Source organism: Brienomyrus brachyistius, chromosome 10, assembly GCF_023856365.1.
Source record: "Brienomyrus brachyistius isolate T26 chromosome 10, BBRACH_0.4, whole genome shotgun sequence".
NCBI classification, from domain to species: domain Eukaryota; kingdom Metazoa; phylum Chordata; class Actinopteri; order Osteoglossiformes; family Mormyridae; genus Brienomyrus; species Brienomyrus brachyistius.
This window is the reverse complement of record NC_064542.1, coordinates 21,000,035-21,020,204: the sequence shown is the minus strand read 5'-3', so window position 1 is coordinate 21,020,204 and position 20,170 is coordinate 21,000,035. Positions and strand designations below refer to the sequence as shown.

General features: G+C 44.4%; 1 protein-coding gene across 3 annotated transcripts; it reads left to right on the top strand.

Annotated features, from left to right (window-relative positions):
- The first annotated feature begins 4,228 nt into the window (after positions 1–4,228).
- On the top strand, positions 4,229–12,843 carry simc1 (SUMO interacting motifs containing 1). 3 transcript variants are annotated; one of them, XM_049029224.1, is made up of 10 exons: positions 4,229–4,790; positions 6,463–7,755; positions 7,840–8,141; positions 8,546–8,618; positions 9,111–9,307; positions 9,922–10,032; positions 10,427–10,558; positions 11,297–11,453; positions 11,578–11,662; positions 11,947–12,843. In XM_049029224.1, exons 1-10 carry the CDS (start codon positions 4,692–4,694, stop codon positions 12,153–12,155), a joined length of 2,658 nt encoding a protein of 885 aa, XP_048885181.1. In that variant the 5' UTR covers positions 4,229–4,691; the 3' UTR covers positions 12,156–12,843. The 3 variants fall into 3 exon arrangements, with proteins under 3 accessions (XP_048885181.1, XP_048885182.1, XP_048885183.1); XM_049029225.1 differs by having other exon boundaries at positions 4,230–4,790; positions 7,873–8,141; XM_049029226.1 differs by lacking the exon at positions 4,229–4,790 and adding an exon at positions 4,851–5,035.
- The last annotated feature ends 7,327 nt before the right edge of the window (positions 12,844–20,170 follow it).

Sequence of the window (20,170 nt, the reverse complement as noted above, 5' to 3'; positions counted from 1 at the left end):
ACTACCTGAAAGCGTCTGAAGGTACTGCATCCAGGAAACCTTCGGATGGGACTTTCATTCCCACTTGTTACATGGATAGACCTGTCGTGCCAATCTCAGGGAAACTTCTGGTAGCTTTCAAACGCCCTGTGCTGAGCACATTTATGCCTGAAGGCAGATGTTGATTTCCTCTGTAGACTGTCAAACAAGCAAAATTCATGAGGAGAATGGCGAATGGCGCAACGCCACAAAGAATAACTGACGCGTCTATCATACGACAGGAACAAGGGCTTTGCAGTTCTACCACGCAAGGGATTAGACTGAACAGGCTAGTCACACACGGCCATTTTAAGTACTATATATGTTATTCCTGTGATCTTTTTTGCGTATCAAAAGATAATCCTACACGAAGGTGCCAAGTGTATCCATTAAATATACTAAAGTACAGGTCCCCTGCGGCACATTTGTTATGAGAAACATTAATTCTATACCCCGATCAGCCATAGCATTAAAACCACTGACAGGCGAAGTGAATGACATTGACTATCTCATTACAATGGCACCTGTCCGCGGTGAACCGTTAGTTCATGGAGCTGATGTATTGCAAGCAGGAAAAACAGGCAAGTGTAAGGATACAGGATGATGGGGTCAGAGCATCTCCAACTTGGTTCAAGGAAGGCTGGCTAGTGAACAGGCGGTGGGGTCACGGGTGCCCCAGGCTCATTGATGGACGTGAAAAAGTTAATGCTGGTTATGATCGTAAGGTGTCAGAACACACAGTGCTTCGCAGGTTATTGCGTACGGGGCTGCTCGGCTGCAGACAGGTCAGAGTGCCCCGGCTGACCCCCGTCCACCACCAAAAGTGTCTATCTGGAGGAGATAGAACCAAGATGCACTATGGGAAGAAGCCAAGCTGGCAGAGGCTGTGTGATGCTCTGGGCGATGTTCTGCTGGAAAACTTTGGGTTCTGACATCCATGTGGATGCTTTGATATCTACCATCTACCTAAAGATTTGTGCAGATCAAATACAGCCTTTCACAGCAGCGGCATTCCCTGATGACAGCAGCCCCGTTCAGCAGGATAATGCACCCTGCCACAGTGCAACAACGCTCCAGGAACGGTTTGAGGAACAAGAAGAAAAGAGATCAAGGTGTTTGACTTGGCTCCAAATTCTCCAGATCGCAATCTGACCAGACATCTGTGGGATGCGCTGGACAAACAAGTCCGACCCATAGAGGCCCCACCTCGCAACTTACACGACTTAAAGAATCTGCTGTTAACATCTTGGTGCCAGATACCACAGGACATCTTCAGAGTGTTGTGGAGTCCATGCTTCGACAGGCCAGAGCTGCGTAGGTAGCACACAGGGGCCTATATAATATTAGGCAGGTGGTTTTAATGTTATGGCTGACTGGTGTGTATCACGTACAGATTTATACCAATGGGAAAACCATTTTAAATGTAAATTGCTTCTTAATTGATAATGACTACAAAGCAGTTTGGATATGCCTAGTGCATCATTAACAGCAAATGGAGGGAAATTAATATCCCTAAATATTTAAAATACCGTCTAAAACACCTAGGCACTTAATAGTGTTCTCTTACGGCCCATGTTAGATTTACTGTGGTGCAGCTCCCTCTAGTGGACATTTCTAAAAGCTGAAAATTCAGGTTCATTGACGATTAGATTAGTGTTTCTCAGTCCTCCGGGATCCCCAGATGGTCCACGTTTTTGTTCTCTCCCATCTCCCAGAGAATTATATAACACAATAGTGTATCTAAATACAGTTGCGGTCAAATGTTTACATACACTTATCACAAACAAGCTCGCATTGGCAGTTTTGGGCTCCCACTGCTCTTTTTCTGTGGCAGAATGATCGTTTAAAATCAGCACGCATGGGACAAGCATAAAAAGAGGCCATCAGACGCAAGAGGCTACATCGCACAGGAGAAACTCATCTTCTGTGACAAGTGCAACATTCATCTCTGCTTTGTACCACAAACATTTCTTCAAGGAAGCTAATCAAAAATGAAAATGGAAAACACATACAACATACACAGTTATTCAGGTGGGGTTAATGTCACAGGAGGTCCGGAACTCTCCAGTTATTTTGCCGACACAACGTGCCTCTGTATTCGGCAACCCTGCTCAGTTACCCTACAAGGTTTGCCACTTCGTGGCTAACGTTTCTGCTGTTTCTTGCCGAGAGCTTCATGGAATGGGCTTCCATAGCCGAGCAGCGGCATGCAAACCACACATCACCAAGTGAAATGCCAAGTGTCGGATAGAGTGGTGTAAAGCACTGGGTTTGGCGTATGCCAGTAGAATGTTACTTACATTGTGCCAGCTGTAATGTTTGGACAGGGGATCATTTTTCAGGTGTTAGGCTCAGCTCAAGTAAAGGGAACTCCTATTGCATCCACATACCAAGACATTTGGTACAACTCTATACTTCCAATTTTGTGGGAACAGTTTGGGAATGTGGCTTATCTGTTCCAGCATGACTGTGCCCCAGTGCACAAAGCAAGGTCCATAAAGACATAGTTGGGTGACTTTGGTGTGGAAGAACTGAACTGGCCTGCACAGAGCCCAACCCCATCACACGTCTTTGGGATTAATAATAAAAAAAAAGGTGGTTGTACGTCAGGCCTTCATGTACAACATCAGTGCTTCACCTCATAAATAGTCTTTTGGACGAATGGGAAAATTCCCACAGACACACTGCAAAATCTTGTGGAAAGCCTTCCCAGAAGAGTGGCAGCTGTTAGAGTTGCAAAGGGGAGACAAACCCCATATTGATACCTATGGATTTATAATGGTATCAATGGTATAAATGTCGTAAGAGTTCCTGTGGCTGTAATGGCCAGGTGCTCCAGTACTTTTGTCCATAAAGTATATATATACTAACTCATATGCACATACATAAACATGCGCAAACATAGAGAAATTATTAAAAATCAACTCATCATACAAGTTATTTGTGCGTTCTGTGGTTAATGTTCATCATCGTGTCCTATTCAAACTCTTTAAAATGATGTCACGCGAATGATTACTGCGTTAGAAACATAAGGACTCTTGAAGACTCATTATACAGGTTTGTTCAGTCGTAGCGTCCATTGTAACGGACATTAAAAATATCTAAGAAATAAACAAGTTAACAAGAAAAATCAGACTAATTTCTATAAGGCCACTTAAAAAATTAAGTCCCCTCCCGACCCGCGGAAATGCCTCTGACCCGAATTTTTTATTTTTTTTTATTTCGTTAAAATCGCATGGAAAATGCCCAAGAATGACGAAATTTGAATTTCCCGCGCATTCCACATCGACGATTGATCCACATTGTGTAATCCTAGTCTTGGAATGGTTTCATGAACCTAAATTTGTCTCTACATGAGATGGGCTGGTGCAAAGATTTAAATCTGGGGAAGTGATGTGGTACATGTTCTTAAGTACTTGTTTGTAGAGTTGCATTTCCTTGTTTAGCCATTCAGGTTCCTGTATTTTGTAAATTCCTCGTGTTTTAACATGTTTTAATACACTTTCTTTCTAGATATATATTTTAAAATCTTGGTTGTTCATTTAGAATGGGAATGACAAATAGAATATTGGTTTCAAATAGTATCATTTTTATATTCACGAATGAAACATCAGCATAAAGTATCCAAATTCATAGTTGGGAAGGCATTTATGAGATACACCTGGATCAAGGAATTTACATTCTTGTATTTTCTAATATTTAATATATTTGAAACGTAACAAACTGGAAGAACTGAGGAGGCGTGCTAAGTAGGTCTGCTCTCTTCGGTATTTTCAAATATGTATTTTCTTACATATTTGAAAGTCCAAACAGTCAATCAGAAAAAAAAATGAAATAAATAAAAAAATCCCGTCCGCCATACCCACCCCCTCCAAAAAAAAGGACGAGAACCAATTTTTTTTAAGTGGCCTAAATGAGAGGAGCAAATATCAGTTGGGTAATATATACATATTTTTTTTTGCTCAGTAGAAAAAAACAGGTCCGAAGGGAGCAATTGAAAAAAGCGCATGAAGAAATACCCAGCCGGGAGCGAATTTTCGTTTATTTTAGGCTGGGTCTGGGTACACTTATTAATATTCATGAGAGAGTTATCTGAATGGTCAGTGAATGCCTTGACGGAAAAAAAACTAACCAATCAGGTAGAATTTCTTATGGATGTAAATTAACTTTCCGGAACAGGTAGGGCATTCACGTTCAACGGCCAATCAGGTAGCTCCTCTAATAAATATGGACAAGTTTTTCCGAACCACACCCCAGTAAAACGGAAATTCTCTACACAGAGATAGAAAAGCCTCCTTTTGGCTTGCCGACGAGCGACGGATTTTTTAAATGTATTTATTAGACAGTTGTGTATACGTTTTATATTCCTATCGCTAAACTATAATGTGCCTCACTTTTATGTTGGGACATTCTTGTGACGTGAGTCAATCCTCCTTAAAGACGGCAAAGTAAAGCAACGGACAATCCATCATAAAATTGGGCGGCTAGTTTTCATTCCCTGGGAGGAATTACGGTTCTGGCATCACGATGGCGCTCTCTTTGGTTTTTAATTTCGCGTTAACCACTGTCGAGCCGGCTGGACGGTGGCGCTTGCCAACCCCAGAGATTAAGTTGGTTGCAGTGTGAGCAAGGGAGCGGTCGCCGTCGCAGTCGCGGTCGACTGCTAAAAAGACATGGAGGACATCATTTTCATCAGCTCCGGGGAGGATTCGGACGTCGAAAGCAGGAACGGTTCGGTAATGCAAAATGAACAGTCAAGATATTCCCCTGTAGTAAGTGTTTTTAAAATTATTTTGTTCTAATAAAAATTGCAGTTCACTGTCATGCCGCACAATTTTTGAGACGAGGTGACACAACCAAACTGCGACGGGCAAACCACGTGACACGCCGCCGCCTGCTTCTGATCGCCTGTCGCCACCCGAGTGACACAGCCGGTTAAATTAAGCACCTCCGAGCTTCCGCAAGAAACAGACCCGGTTAAATCATAGAACAAAGCGATCCACCATGAATGGTTACTGTAAGTGTAAGTTATTTCATTTATGGAAGCTTGTAGGATAGTTGAATAGTTAGCTGACGGTCACGTAAAAATATGTATGTGGAGGGGAATATATCTAATGCGAAAGATGCCACAATCATCGGTTTAATATGTAAGAATGCTGTAGCTTGTAAATACTGTAAGAGTAATGCCTTCCGCCTCACCTATATTTTCTCTTATTTATAAGAATTTCGTATAAAACAGCTTGTATTTTACGCAAGTTGATGTAAACTGTGCTGTTAATGTAATACTATTATTTAAAACATCATCGTAAAGACTAGCGTTTTGTTGTTCAGGCACGGAGGTAGTTAAAGCAGCATTCTGTGAAGGACATGCTCTTTTAACCCAGGAAGTGGCGTGTGTTTGAACGACGAAGAAATTCAACCCCAGCTGCTCATGTAAAACATCCATTTGTTAATGGGATATATTCAGAATAAAAGCGCCATATAGGTAACGCCGCGTAGACTAGTGTGATCCTGCTCATATTTTCATCCGTGCCTTAATGGACAGAAATATTGCATCTTTACTGTTAAATCGTTCAAAATAGACGATTTTTTAAATTGTGTGCATTGTATGCACGGCAAACACTGAAAGGTCGAAAAGTTAGTTGAGAAAATGTGGCCCATTTGGTTTAAACGTGCCATTGAATTCATTTTCAGCATTGTTTTCTGGTGTATACACAGAAATCATGTGAACTTGGTTTGGTACAAAAATGCATAGAAGCTGCTGTACAGGCCCATTTACAGCCCTGTTATTGGTGGGCTCATTAATATGTTGGTGAACTCTTCTCTGATTGGCTGGTTTACAGTGCAGCACTGTCATGGCTCACACAGACCCAGCATCCCTACAGTCACGTGCCACATAATAATAATCAATGATGCATGCCATGTATGAGCGGTCTCCCATAAGATTATAATGGAGCTGAAAAATTGCTTTCGACTAATGATGTCGCAGCACAACCATTATTCATGTGGTTGTGGTGATGCTGAAGCAGATAAACTCACCGCACTGCCAGTCTTGTAAAAGTACAGCACAAACAATTATACACGGTACATAATATTTGATAATGATAAACAACTACATTACTGGTTTGTGTAGTTGCTGTACTACATTTTTTATTGTTGTTTTAGAGTGTACTAAAGTTTAATGTAGCCTGTAGGAAGTAAACTTAGGCTGTACATAAATAAACATAAAAGGAGAACTTGACGCAGTTTATTAAAAATGAGCTTTTTTGCTAAATAGTCTGACCACGCATTTTTCCTTATAATTGTCTTCATAATTTTAATAATGAATCTAAGGTGTTTAGCATTCCTGTGTGGCCCATAGCATGAACCGCTGTAGTGCCGGGGGTGTTGAATTCTGGGTTTCCTTCTGTGATTTGAATTCTGTTACCTTTCCATTTGCCCCAGCTGCTGATTGACCTCACCGACTCGAGATGGGCATCTTCACAGAAGCAATGCAGGAACCATTATCGGAATCCCCCCAAGCGCTTTGTCCCGGACCTGCGTGAGTACAAACCGCGTAGGTTCATGATGGATCCATGCCCAGCGCAATCGGCTTTGGAAGAACAAGAAAAGACTCCTAAATACTTGATGAGCCTGACCGAGGGCTCAGGTCTGAACTATCCTTGTCGGGCTACTAATGTATCGCTCTCCGCAGAGGACCTGTCAAGGCCGGTCCATTTCAGCAAGATCACAGGATTGTGTCACAACTTTGCCAGTGAAGCGCGGGACGACGGGAAAACTAGAAATCAGGTCAGCGATGTCTCATGGAAATGTCCGGAGAAGTCGTATTACTGTCCAGCATCTCCAAGCACCATCAGCCAGTGGAGTTCTAGAAGCCCCTCTCTCTTTAGCCTCTCGGAAGGGGAAACTGCTGCTAGGCCTTTAACTTCTGGAGGGCACTCGTCTCACTTTCCCACCGGTCCCTCAGCCCCCCCCTCACCATCCTGTTGGCACTCGAGCGGCCACATGCAGGACATATACACAGAAACCAAAGTGGAAGCCAATGATAGTCAGATCCCTCAGATGCATGAACTGAAGCAGGAAGATTCATTGGAAAGTGGCTTTCCGGACTACACGAGTGACCCCTCCCCCGCAGGCTCCTACAGCCCATATTACTGCCCCAGCGTGATTGATCAAGTTGAATTCTCTGACATTTCCAGTCTGTATGATGAGCATCCAGACGAAGTCCACTCACCATCTCCAGGTTCAGATCATCCTCACGCAGAAGGTTTAAGCGGCACTTATGAAATCGGGGATTCGGGGGATGGCCAACTAGGCAACCTGGGCCCATCACTGGAGCCTTTCCCTGTGTCCCCAGGGACGGCCCCCCCCAAGAGCAGCCAGGCCATCGGCTGTTTATCCCCAGCCTTGGCTGATGCGCCAGATGACTTCAGACACACCTCCACTGATATAATAGCTCGTGGCTCCTCTGATTGGTTAGCTGATGGTGTAGAACTCCCTGTCGAAAGCTCATTCAGCTCGCTGAGTCTCCCCAGAACACCTAGCTTTTTCCCAGACCCGGGTGAGGACTGGTCACCCCATTGCACTGACAGCTGCACACCCAGCAGCATGCGGGATGCCTGCAAGGAGGAAATGGAAGCAAAGACTGAGCGTGAACCAGGTATAGACTGTCGTTACGTGTCCCCAGCCCGTCTCAAGAGGCTGCGAAACCCATTGTGGAGGTCATCCCAGATCCAGGTAAGGGGCATTTCTGACCTCATCTGACCCTGAAACCCTCTGGCACTCTGGACTTGTTCATCTTGCTTCCTGCTGTCACTGTAGGCTGATGACCTTCAGCTGTCTGCCCCGTTCAAGGCTAAGAAAGATGACAAAGGTGATGAGAAGAAGGGAGAGGAAGAAGGGTGCAGGGAAGCACTGTGTCGGCGGAGCTTGAGCCTGGTGAACACCACCATCGAGGAAGACTTCCCCGAGGGGACTCTCCAGCTGCTTGCGGACTTCCTACACCCCCGTGTTTGTCCCCCCCCACAAATAACAAGCCACCTTTTGCGGGGAATACTCCTCAACTGCCAGTGTCCCATCGCCCTTGTCTCGGAGGCCTACACCCTTCTCACGAGGACACAAAAGTGAGTGGCCACCAGCAGGCAACACCCCTGAATGCTGTGGGTCCTAAACCCTAAATCTGACCATGCACCATATTTTCTTTGAAGTATGCTTTTAACTGAGCCTGTAAGTGACTTGTTTCCATACACACCAAGACGAGTGTTAAACCCTTGTGACTTTCACTATTTGGGAAAATGCCCTCATGTTTCATGTGTATCACCAGTGTCCGTGAAAATAGTGAACACATGATGAAAGATCTAGGGAATGGCTTCTCCGTTGCCTAGTTGCTTGTGGCACAGAGAACTTCGAATTCATTTTCAGGCCATTATATGGAGTTGTGTATTTAAGCCGAGTAAAATCATCAGAGTAGTGGATTTGGAGCCGGGGTGAACCAGATTAAGACTGACCGAATTCCTTTGCTGTTTAGGTACCACCCAGCTGATCGCTCATCTGTGCCGTGGGACTGGGAGCTGCTCTGCTCTGTCATGAATGAGCAGCAGGTGAGGGGGACTCTAATATCAGCTGGTACAAATTGTGCTAAAGGTTAACAGCAAGTTAAATGGCAGCACGTAAAAGTAAACATGGAAAACGGATATTGTTTCAAGGCGAGAGGAAACGAGAACAGACCCAGATAAACGTTCCCTCGATTGATTGGTTCAGAGAAACAGCCAATGAGATTGTCAAGGAGTCCAAGCAACTAGAGGAAGCGGGACCACCTCCTCTATAATCTGATTTGCTATCTCTCTGGACCAATCATATTTCGTTCTGCCCTCAGAACATTTTTGTGCAAGTAAAACTTGCATGAGCTCTCAATTGTCATTCTCTTCCATTCTCACACTCACAGATTTCTCATAGAGAATATTCCAGACAGAATCAATAATTGCCGAGCGAAAGAAGGATCAGAACTGCCTCCAAAATTCAGTTATTGGAGTTATTATCAGTGAACACTTGCATGTTCTGTGAGAGATGAGTGACTGTGTGTCTTGTTACAGAAGCCTGGTTGGTACATGTCTCAGCCAGCACCCAAGGATCCGTCCAAAAGGCACCAAAGTTCCGTCGTGCGCATGCTCTTGCAGTACGTCCTGCAGACACTCGAGGACGACTTCCACCTCCAGATGTCCCAGCACAGCTTGTTCTCTTCCATTGCCAGTGCGACGCTTTCCTGCGACAGGAGGTTCTCCTGCGTCAGGTGAGTTTGGCTTTTTGGAACCTGCAACAAGACAACGTCCCCAACTCAGAACCAGAGGTGGAGATTTCAGGTCCAGAGAGTGCAAATCCAGACCAAGGTTTTGTTTTATCCAACCAATTGAGTGTAAAGAGTCAGTCAGAGCACTCAACTGCTTGGTTGGAACAAAGTCTTGGTCTGGATTTGTACTCTCTGGACCGGAAATCTCCACCTCTGTTGAAACCTCAGAAACATGGTAGACTGATGCCTAACTAATAAATAAATGTCCATTAGCGAATTTTAAGGTGTGATGACTTTATATACGCTGGTGTTTTTGTAATGGCTGGAAACTGAATTTCATGGTTAACTGACTGAATTTGCTCGAATACGATTGCACTAAAACCTTTCTAAAACATAACTTTTTTTCAGTTTTGGGGTGAACTGCACCTTTATGGGTTAAGGCCTTTGCCCAAGGTGATGTTATTTCTCTTCTGATTGCGGGATTCGACTCCTGATCTTCCAGACATAGGCGCAGATCTGTAACGGAATGAACTGCGTGTGTGTGGTTGGCACCTTCTTAAAGAGCCAGTTTGGATTCGGGAGATGCAAAACTTGTAGGGTCTGTCATTGTGCTACAGGGATGCAATTGGTTGGCTGGTCTACGCGGTGAAGAATTCTACAGGTGACCCACAGAGGAAGTCCAGTGACACTGAGGAGGAGATGCTGAAGGAACAGGACGAAAACCTCAAGTATGAATCCTCACAGCTCTCCTCTGCTTTTCTTTCAAGCGACCTCATCATATAAGCAGTTTGCTCTTACGTTCCTCTCAGTCATATTTGAACTAGATAAACTCATTTTAGATGTAATGCAGTTAAATTGTCGTCGTATGTTTACTAGTCCTGCAAAAGATAAGTAGCTTGTCTGCTACTGTTTTCAGCCAAACAATAGGAAACTGTACATGGGAAGGTTCAGTGACCGCAGTTGCAAGGTCCTTTTTGAGGCTTGTACTAGCTGCCAGGTTAGCAGTGCATATCCCTAACTGGGACACCATCTACATCCTGTAGTTAACTCCCATCCGAATGCCCAGCTCTCCTCTCCCAGACCCGCCCCCTCTCCCTCACCGTGTTTGCGACCTCCCTGCAGGGTAGTGTTCCTCCTTCAGAGGATGCTGAATTTGGCCTTGGAGGTGGACCGCTCCCCCACCTGCAGCTCCAACAAGATCTCCCAGGAGCTGTTCCAGACACTGATAGGCATCGTCCCTCTCCGGAAACACAGGTAAGCAGGAGGGGAGGAACGATCAGCAGGCAGGTGACAAACTGACTGCTTTTTGGATGGGAGCCGTCAGCGGGCGTCATCGGTCTTCCACACGCATTCCAGGAAAATAGTAGCCTTGCTATTCCCATTTCTCTTTATCCTGCCTTCCATTGCTCCTTTATCCCTCTTCTATAACTGCTAATCCTGTACAGGTTTACAGAGAGTTTTCAGCCTGTCCCACACAGCACAGGAGACACCCTGGGCGGGATACCAGTCCAACACAGGGCAAACATTCTCACTTACTATGGACAATTTAGATACAGCAACCCACTTAAATTGTGTGTCCTTAGACCACTGGTGGGGAAAACAAGGTACCTGGAGGAAACCCACCAAGACAGAACATGCAAACTCCCGGGAATGTCCTCCAGCATCAGTGGGTATTGCATATTCCTTGTAATATGCAGGACACAAACATTAGTAATTGGAAATTAATTAGTCAAAAATAGAATCATAATTGTCCTTTATACATACATTTTATGGTTTTATAATCAAGGAAGTTACACAGGGTGGACAAAATTCTAGAGACAATCCTTGAAAAAAGTAACTAAATCAGAGTCACAATGACAGTGGATTTCTCTAGAAATATACCCACTGATGCTAGAGGACAACGCAGCCCACCGAGCCACTCTGTCCAACGCTTGGAGTCTCATTTCAAGGCGATGCTTCAGATAGCTGTCCCTTGTGCTCCGGTCCTCTCAGACTGCTCCTGCTGGAGACGCTGGACAGCAGCCTGCTGAGGTGTAAGGTGCTGGAACTGCTGCTGCAGAACTCCTGCCTGCTCAAGAGCACCACACCTATGTCTCTAAAGCTCCTGCTGCACTTCTTCCAGAACGCCTTGCCAACCACTGACCCCACGGCAAGTGCCCCACGCCGGCGAATCCCTTCCCTCGGGGGTCTTTGCTTACTGGTATCCCAAGTAACGTTCTACAGGCTCGGGTGACTTGCAGTTCACATTTCCCGCCTTTTTCTCCATCTTCCAGGACGGGGCTATGAAATGCTCGAGCTGGAACGAGCTTGTCCAGCTGCTGTGGATGCTGTTGCTTAGCTACGAGGAGGTGAAGGAGGGTAAGGATGGGTAACGAGGGAGAGTTTGGGAAGAGCTTTCATTAGGAAGACGCAAGCATGAAAAGATACAAGCACACAGGCTCAGTTATAGCAAAAATGTTGTATGTCGGTTTCTGTGAAATTCACAGGTCACATGACGGTCTGTCTGGCTGGCCATCGTAGGTCAGATGTGCTTGATGATGGATGACCAGTCAGTGTCACCACATTACTGCTTCTGCTTTTGGTTTGGTGCCGCGACAAAGCTGCCTTCTGAATGTCAATTCGCCATCACGCCTCTGCCGCAGGTCACCTACGAGTGTCCATAACCGAGCGAGCAAGATACACCCGGCCCCCGATCCAGACTGTGAACGATCAGATCACACGGGCCGCAGTGCAGGAGGCAGCCGAGGATTTCCGCTCACGGCTGTCAGCTGACCTGGGTCCTTCCGTTCCTCCGCAGCTGGAAAATCTATTTTCCTCTCTGTTGGGTTACCTGCTGGATGCATGTCAGTGAAGAAATAGTTTTACTCCAGAGAGAACTGTGGCTTTTCCTATATTTCCTAAATTTTGCTTTTTTTTTCTAAGCAAAATTACCAGTGCTGTCTGTATCATGTTAACATAACAAACTCCAGTTTGTCTGCTGCATTGTTGCTTTATAGGTGGATGGGGGCAAAAAACAGATGGTGAAGCAAATAGGGAGGGAGGGGGAGAGGAAGAGAGAGAGAATTCCTTTTTAATGTCTTTATTAAGACAATGAATTACCTTTCATACACCTCAGTCAGCTTATGGTGGGACACTTTTTTGATGGGTAATATGCCGCATGGCATTATGAGAAGGGGGCGGTGTTCATTCTTATCCAATCCAATTGCCCCCATGCACTATAACATAGTTTTTATTTTGCCTTCCATGACTCATTTTCGCAGAAATGAAAGTCAAAATACAGTGATGCAGTGGCAGTGCCTATCTGTTCGTATTCGTGGAGTAAAATCCCTCTAGGGGGAGAGATGAGTAAATTGTATCAATTGTGAATAAGATTTCAAAAGCCTCGATTTGAGGTTATAAAAATACCTTTGTAAATATCTCTGTAATTTTTTTTTTGTTTGTTTCATTTTACTCTGTTTTGTACATCTGCAGTTTGCTTTCCTAAGTGCACATACTCACTTTCGATTTAAATAAAAGACCTTGCAGATTTTAAAAACACAGGCGTTGTCCGTAAATGGTTTTTGTGGATTTCCTTCCTCCCCACAGCACTGGTTGTGTGGCTGTGTAAACACTTCCAAATTAGTCACCACCCCCCCCCTGCTTAGGATGCACTCTGCCCTTCACTGCCCCTTCAGAAAAGCACGTAATTACCTCGCAGCTTGAAGCATTTTAGTTAAAGAATGAACAACAGGTTGAAATCCCATGGAGGTGTTACATTTGTTTTTGATATCCTAGAGTTATACACTAATAGGAAATGTACAGTTTGTATTAATATATGTTATATTCCAGGCCGGAATTTTCTTTTCAGTCGACTCGTTCCTCAGATCTAGAGTGTCGGAAACAGGACCCGTTCACAGAGATCGCTAAGGACACACTTGGAGGACCATTGTTGCTTAAGCTAACATGTCAAACCTCTGATTCCCAGGTGCGGACAGCTTTTTGAAATTCCACAACAAACACATAAACCCCACCGCCGACAGCCGCTTGTTCGGGCCAGGCCATAATTCAGTACCTTACACATGTATGTATAGTACAAATATACGTACGCATAACATTTTAGGGTTTTCAGCGCAATGAACACGGTCCAAGTACTCGGCAGTTTCAAGAATGGCGAACACTTAAATGGTCTTGTGTGGGCAGTACAATGGCTTAGCACTTATTCTACTGAACCACACACCTCCAGTACTAAACCTGTGTCTGTCATCAGAAGGTTATTGGTTCAAGCCTGACTTCAGGTGAATAGTTACATAGTATGTGTGTGTCTCATTCAGAGCAAGGTGAGGAAGGTAAAATAGGTTTTCCCCACAAGGATCAATAAAATATCATTCATTCATATTGTAGACACTAGCTCTATATGTATGAAGTTTGCATGTTCGTCCCCCGGACCAAAAACACACCATCGTAAGAATTACCATGATTGTATGTGCATGCTCTGTGATGAACTAGCAAGCCACCCAAACACTCACTACTGTATGTCTCCCTGTACTTGATAAGCAGGCATAGCAGAGTGATGTATGAAGAAATTGTATTGTGCATTTAAGAAATATCACAATAATAAAGTTACCAAAGGACTAGCTTCTTTTCACTACATCATACTAATTCATTCTCTTGTCAAATTGACTTTGATAACTATTATACTCCTGTTAGGCTGAAGAAACTATAAAGTGTTTTGCGGACATGACAGCGAAAAGCGCTGCACTGAAACAGCCTACCTTATCAGTGGCAGACATTCTTTTCATAGATAGTGATGTGCTGTGTGATGCACAAACTCATGCTCATAAAACAGAAATACAGAGTTGGATCAAGAGAGGAGCAATACAGCAAGGGAAAGTTTACTATATGAATGACAAGCCTATCCTACCAAAAAATTTATACAAAACAGCTGCCTTAGTAAGCCATGGAAACACTCATGTCTCAACAGGAGGGATGGTACATATTATCCAGCAATACTTCCACGCTATAAATTTTTCTGATTATGTAAAGCAATTTTGTAGAACATGCTTAATTTGCTGTAAACATAATGCACAGGGTAACATGAGACCAAAACGTGGCCAGTTTCCAGCAGCTGAGTACCCGTTTCAAGTTGTACATATGGATTTTATTGAATTATCTTGGTCACAAGGGAAGAAGTACTGTCTAGTCATTATAGACACCTTTTCTAAGTGGGTAGAAATATACCCTGTAAAGCACTGTGATGCAATGACCATTGCAAAATGTTTAGTAGGCCATTATTTCCCTACTTATGGCATACCTTATATTATAAGGTCAGACAATGGGACTCATTTTGTAAATCAGACCATGTCCCTCTGCTCACAAGCATTAGGTTTTACGCTTAAGAATCATTGTGCTTATCACCCTCAGAGTGCAGGCTTAGTGGAAAGAACTAATGGCACTATTAAAACAAGGCTCAGAAAGACAATGGAAGAGACAAAAAGGCCGTGGCCAGAATGTTTGTCTCTAGTAAAATTATGGATGAGAATAACTCCCACTCCTGCAGGATTGACACCTTTTGAAATAGTGTATGGTAGACCGTTTCCCTTAGCAACCGAAATGAGTTATATAGGGAAAATACGTTGGCTGATTGGATGCGAAAGTTGCTATCATCACAACAAAAACATAGCCCCAGTAGTCTGCCAGTAAATTCTGTTTCTAATCAACAGGATAACTTGCAGCCAGGGGATTGGATCCTGGTCAAGGTCCTGTTGCGAAAGGAGTGGAGCACACCCCGGTGGGACGGACCCTATCAAGTCCTCCTCACAACACCAACACCTGTGAAGATAGCAGAACGACCTTCCTGGATACACAAAAGTCACTGTAAACCCATCAAGCCCTTATCAGAGGCCTCAGCGACAGAGTAGCAGTGGAAGTCCGCTACAAAGGCACAGTAACCAATAGGGTGCTGCTGTCTCAACCCGGTGAAGAAAACAACTGAACTGCACTCTATTAGGATGGCTCTGACGGGGTGGGGATGTGGTAAGGTGACTCTAGGGGTCATTCTTGTTGTTGGACTTGTATGGTTGTCCTTGCTCCCACTAGCTCCATTGCAGCACCTACGGCGATGGACCCATGACGACTTCCATCTGCGCCCGTTGCCTGCTGACCACTCACACCCGTTCATGAAGAACTACTGGTATCGATATGTACATGACACCGTAACAGCAAAAAATGTGACGAATTGCTATGTTTGTTCTGTGATGCCTACTCATAGTGAAGGACCCACTGTATATGGAAAACCATGAATATGTCCCAGGCCAAATGTACCGCATCTTTTCTTTTGTTTTTTATTTTTTTTGTTTTTCTGTTGTTTTATAACTGTTATACCATGTTTGAAAATGTTTATTAATCAAGCTCTTAATGCCGCTTTTCGGACACGCAGTACAATGTTTCTCTCCCTTACCCAAAATATGGAGACAGAGTCTGTTTCCAGCGATGGCGATGAAGAAGACATGTAATTCATAATGACGGCCGAGCCGAAAGCACCCGTGCAGGGCTCGGACCTGAAGTAACGGAATTAGATGTTTTTCTATGATAAACAGGAGGGACGACTCCTGCGCGTTTTCTGTACTCCACAGTTAAGACAATGATGATGTGATCTAAATGACGGTTACACTGAAAGTGCTTTTGCATCTTGTACAATACTGATGCTTCTGATCATACTGTCATGATAAACAGGAGGGACTGTTAGGTTGAAGAAACTGTTATTAATCATTTTGTTATCATTCCTGTATGATTAGCTATGAGTGTAAATATGTATATACATTATTTTGTCTTCTAACCTCATACTCTAGATTATATTAATAATAGTATTTAGCTTGCACGTACCCTGAGTATGCGCTCAACAGCTGTACACTTAGGTAAAAAACTTTTCTTGTTCTCACCTCCCTATTCTGCGTGACTCTTGCGCCTCCCACTGACTATAAATAAAGGAGCCAAGGGGAACCACCCTTTGTAACACATTCTGCTGTAGTTTGCATTGCAGAGAGTGTGGGTACCCTTGCAAGTAAAACTATAAAGTGTGTTGTCTCATAAAAGGTGGAGTTGGGGTGGAAACGCCGGGCGCTTTCCCCAACAACTCCTGTCTTTGTGTTTACATTGTGTAGATTTGCAAGGTTTATATTATATATTGTATAATGTGTCACAAGCAATGTTGAGAGGGAGGAGTTTGAGCTAAAAGAGATTATAGCTATGTCAGTTATCTTTGGAAGAGGAGACAGAGACTCAGCTATAGCTTGATATTCTTGCAAATTTTAACTGGTTCTTGAGGAGAATATCACTTTGGACAAGCCCTATATCCCATCGTCTCCCCCAAACTTTCCTTTGTTCTTCGATGACAGGTTTCCTTCCTCCGAATGGATCCCATAACCGCTGGGTGTGTGCCCCTTTATTCCATTAAGGCACGGATACATTCAGAATTGGTTTGATTCTTTTCCAGAGTAAAGTTGCTCCTGGTCTATTTTAAAAGTGAAATATTGAAGTAACCATGCTTTGCTTGGTAACACTGAAACCTCATATTCTTCAATGTTCATTGAGCATGATGGCACTGAAATAACTGTAACCTCATATATTGTACGTAAGACCCCATGCTAGTCTGAATCACATCAGATGAGGGTGCCACCTAAAGACCATTGACTGTGTGCTGCTCATCCATTTATTATGCAGAAGAAAACATTTTTAAGTTCCTGTATCTAACTAGGGGTGATGCATGACTGTGCAGGTCCCTGGGCCATGTTTGGAATGTTCAGATTCCGTGGAGTGATGTTAATGTTGGGCCCTTGAGTAAGGCCCTTAATCCCAGTTTCTGTAGCAACTGACTTCATCAGTTATACATCACTTTGGATAGAAAAAAAATAAGAAAACAAAATTTCCATAATTTTATTTGTGTAGTTGATTATTACAGACATTAGAATGGTATGTGCGCGATCCCTATATAGTCACACACCCAGGCCCACAAGGTGACACTCCTCTGGTCATGGGTGACTTAAATACGACCACTGGCACTGACAGGCCTGGCTATGGGGACTGTGTCGGTCCCCATGGGTCTGGTGACTGGGGTGAGAGCGGCTCCCTGTTCCTTCATTTTGTCAAAGGTCAGGGGCTGTGGGTCGCTGGATTCTGGTTCCTTCGCCCCAAGCAGCATCATTGGACTTGGTACTCCAATACTGGTGATGCAGCGAAGCTCTTGTGGGCAGATGTTGGAGGCTCCTGCAGAACTGCAGGGTCTACAGAAATACCCAGTTTGTGAATTCTGACCACAGGCTTGTTGTTGCTACTCTAAAGATTCAGCTTAGATCCAGTAGCCTATCACCTACTAGGAGAATGAGGCTAGAGTTGGCCAAATTCCAAGATCAAGCTGATTCTGATGGGTTTGCATGCAGTTTCTGTGAAGAATTTGCAGGCTTGGGTGTGACTGCTGACTCTGATATGATGCGGGAGACCGTCCGTGATAAGACCCTGAAGGTTGCCGAGGGATGTGTTTTTGCTGCCAGTGTTGCAGGTGTTTCATCTCGCAGGGCACCCTAGATATTATCGAGAGTGAGTCACAGCGCACGACTTGGTGGCAACTCCAGGCTATACTGGGAACTAAGGAGGATGGCTGTGAGGGCTCTGAGGGCAGATAAGGAGGTGTTTGTTATATGAATCTGTGAGCAGGTGATACACCATCTGTGGTCCAATGACCCACATCCTGCTTACAGAGGAATCGAAGCATTACGCACATCTGAATCTGTTCCTCAGAGACTTGCAATCAGGCGGGTGATGGAACTTTACGGATGATACTACAGTTGTGACCCCTGGGCCAGCTTGTCACGGCGGGGGTTGTGGAAAATCGTAGCATTTTGTGTGTGGCAGTGGAGCCCCGAGTTATGTCATAGGGGCTTCCCCTGGGCAATCCATGACACAGCTACTTTCAGCAGATTCAGCAGAGCTGATCCTCTGGCTATGACCTTGGACATCTCTGGGTCCACAATTCTCGAAGGCTGATCTTCCAATCAGTGAACCACCCAATCTCACTGAGATTGCACGGGTAGTGAATCAGCTGGGGGTAGGGAAGGCCACAGGGATGGGTGAACTTCTCTAGGCTGGAGGTAAGGCTGTCCTCCTGGCATTGTTGGCAATCTTTGCTTCCATTTAGGAGTCAGGCATCATCCCAACTGACCAGAAAACAGGACTTGTAGTCCCTGTCTGAAAAAGGAAGAGTGATCTGAGGCAAATACAGGGGTATAACACTGCTTTCAGTGCTGGGTAAGGTCCTTGCAAGGGTCATGCTTAACAAGATCTGTGATCACTTGCTTGTCTGTCAGCGACCGGAGTAGTCTGGTCTTATGCCTAGGAAGTCCACCATCGACTGTATCCTGGCATCAAGTGTAAGCGCAAATATCGGCAGAGGTTCTTTGCAGCCTTTGTTGATTTTTGTAAAGTGTTTGACTCAGTTGATCAAGTTGCCCTGTGGGACATCCCGAGACTTCGTGGGATCCTCCTGAAGTTGCTGGATGTCATGGCCGGCCTGTACACTGGTACTATGAGTGCTGTGCAGAGTGGAGGGAGTACTTCCCTGTTCTGCCCAGTTGATTCCAGGGTTTATCAGAGATGTGTTCTTGCACCTACTCTGTTCAATGCTTGTATGTACTATGTGTTGGGCAAGGTCATGGGATCCAGCAGTTGTGGGGCATCTGTTGGTGTAAAATTCACTGATCTTGACTTTGCCAATGATGCTGTGATCTTCTCAAAGTCAATGGAGGCTCTGATCGGGGCTCTCGAGAAACTGAACGAGGAGTCTGAGTATCTGGGATTGCAAATGTCCTGGATAAAGACCAAGATCCAGGCATTTAATGACTTCTTGCACAGCCATCAGTAGTGTGTCTGTTTGTGGGGAGAATGTCGACCTTGTCGAGAGATTTACCTTCCTTTGCAGCGAGATTCATGTGACTCTTCCTATGAAGTCAGCAGACGGATTGTAAGAGCACGAGCGGTCATGAGGTCACTGAAAAAAGGGTGTGTGATGCTCCCGGTATCTTTGCAAGAGGATTAAGGTCCAAGCCTTTAGAGTCCTGGTGCTCCCTGTCTTGCTGTATGGCTGTGAGACGTGGACGCTATCCTGTGACCTGAGATGAAGACTGGACTCCTTTGGTACCACTAGTTTGACTTTCTGTCAAATGAGCGGTTGCTAGAGGAGTCCTGAATGAGGCACATTACCTGCATTGTGGGGGAGTGTCAGTTACAGGAATGTGGTGCGTTTCCTTGATGGTGACCCGATTTGCAGGATCCTTGTTGTTGAGGACCTGATGGGCTGGACCAGACCGAGGGGATGCCCATGTAATACCTGGCTGTAGCAGATGGATGACCATTTCTGGAGGATGGGACTGGACCGTGTGTCTGTCTGGGGGGGTCGCAAGCCAGGATCCGGAGGAGTTTTGCTAGGTGGTGGGTGTGGCAACGCGCTGTATTAATGCATGCTCCCCAACCTGACCTAACCTGTTTATTTTTTTATAAACACCTATTGTTTAATATTATTTATACTATATATTTTGTATATATGTCTTTATTCCCCTCTACCTCATCCATTTTACCATTGCTTTCTATATGCAAAAAATTACATTTCATATACCCTGTCAGTTTTGTTTATACCTGTACATTTCTATATTTGGACATACCTATATATTTCCATATATTACAGACCCTATATACCTTTCTGGTATCTGCTACACTTCTGCACTTTACTGTAAAATATTATGGTACTTTCTGTAAATAATGCTACTCTAGTACTTCTATTCAGATATTAACTGCATTTCATTTCCATTGTACTTGTACTCTATATGACAGTAATGTTCA

Excerpts from the sequence above, each read along its gene's own strand:
- simc1 (XM_049029224.1), top strand. The coding sequence starts at position 4,692 with ATGGAGGACATCATTTTCATCAGCTCCGGGGAGGATTCGGACGTCGAA. Across the intron at positions 9,308-9,921 it reads AGGAGGTTCTCCTGCGTCAG|GGATGCAATTGGTTGGCTGG; the intron begins GTGAGTTTGGCT and ends ATTGTGCTACAG. Across the intron at positions 10,559-11,296 it reads GTCCCTCTCCGGAAACACAG|ACTGCTCCTGCTGGAGACGC; the intron begins GTAAGCAGGAGG and ends CGGTCCTCTCAG.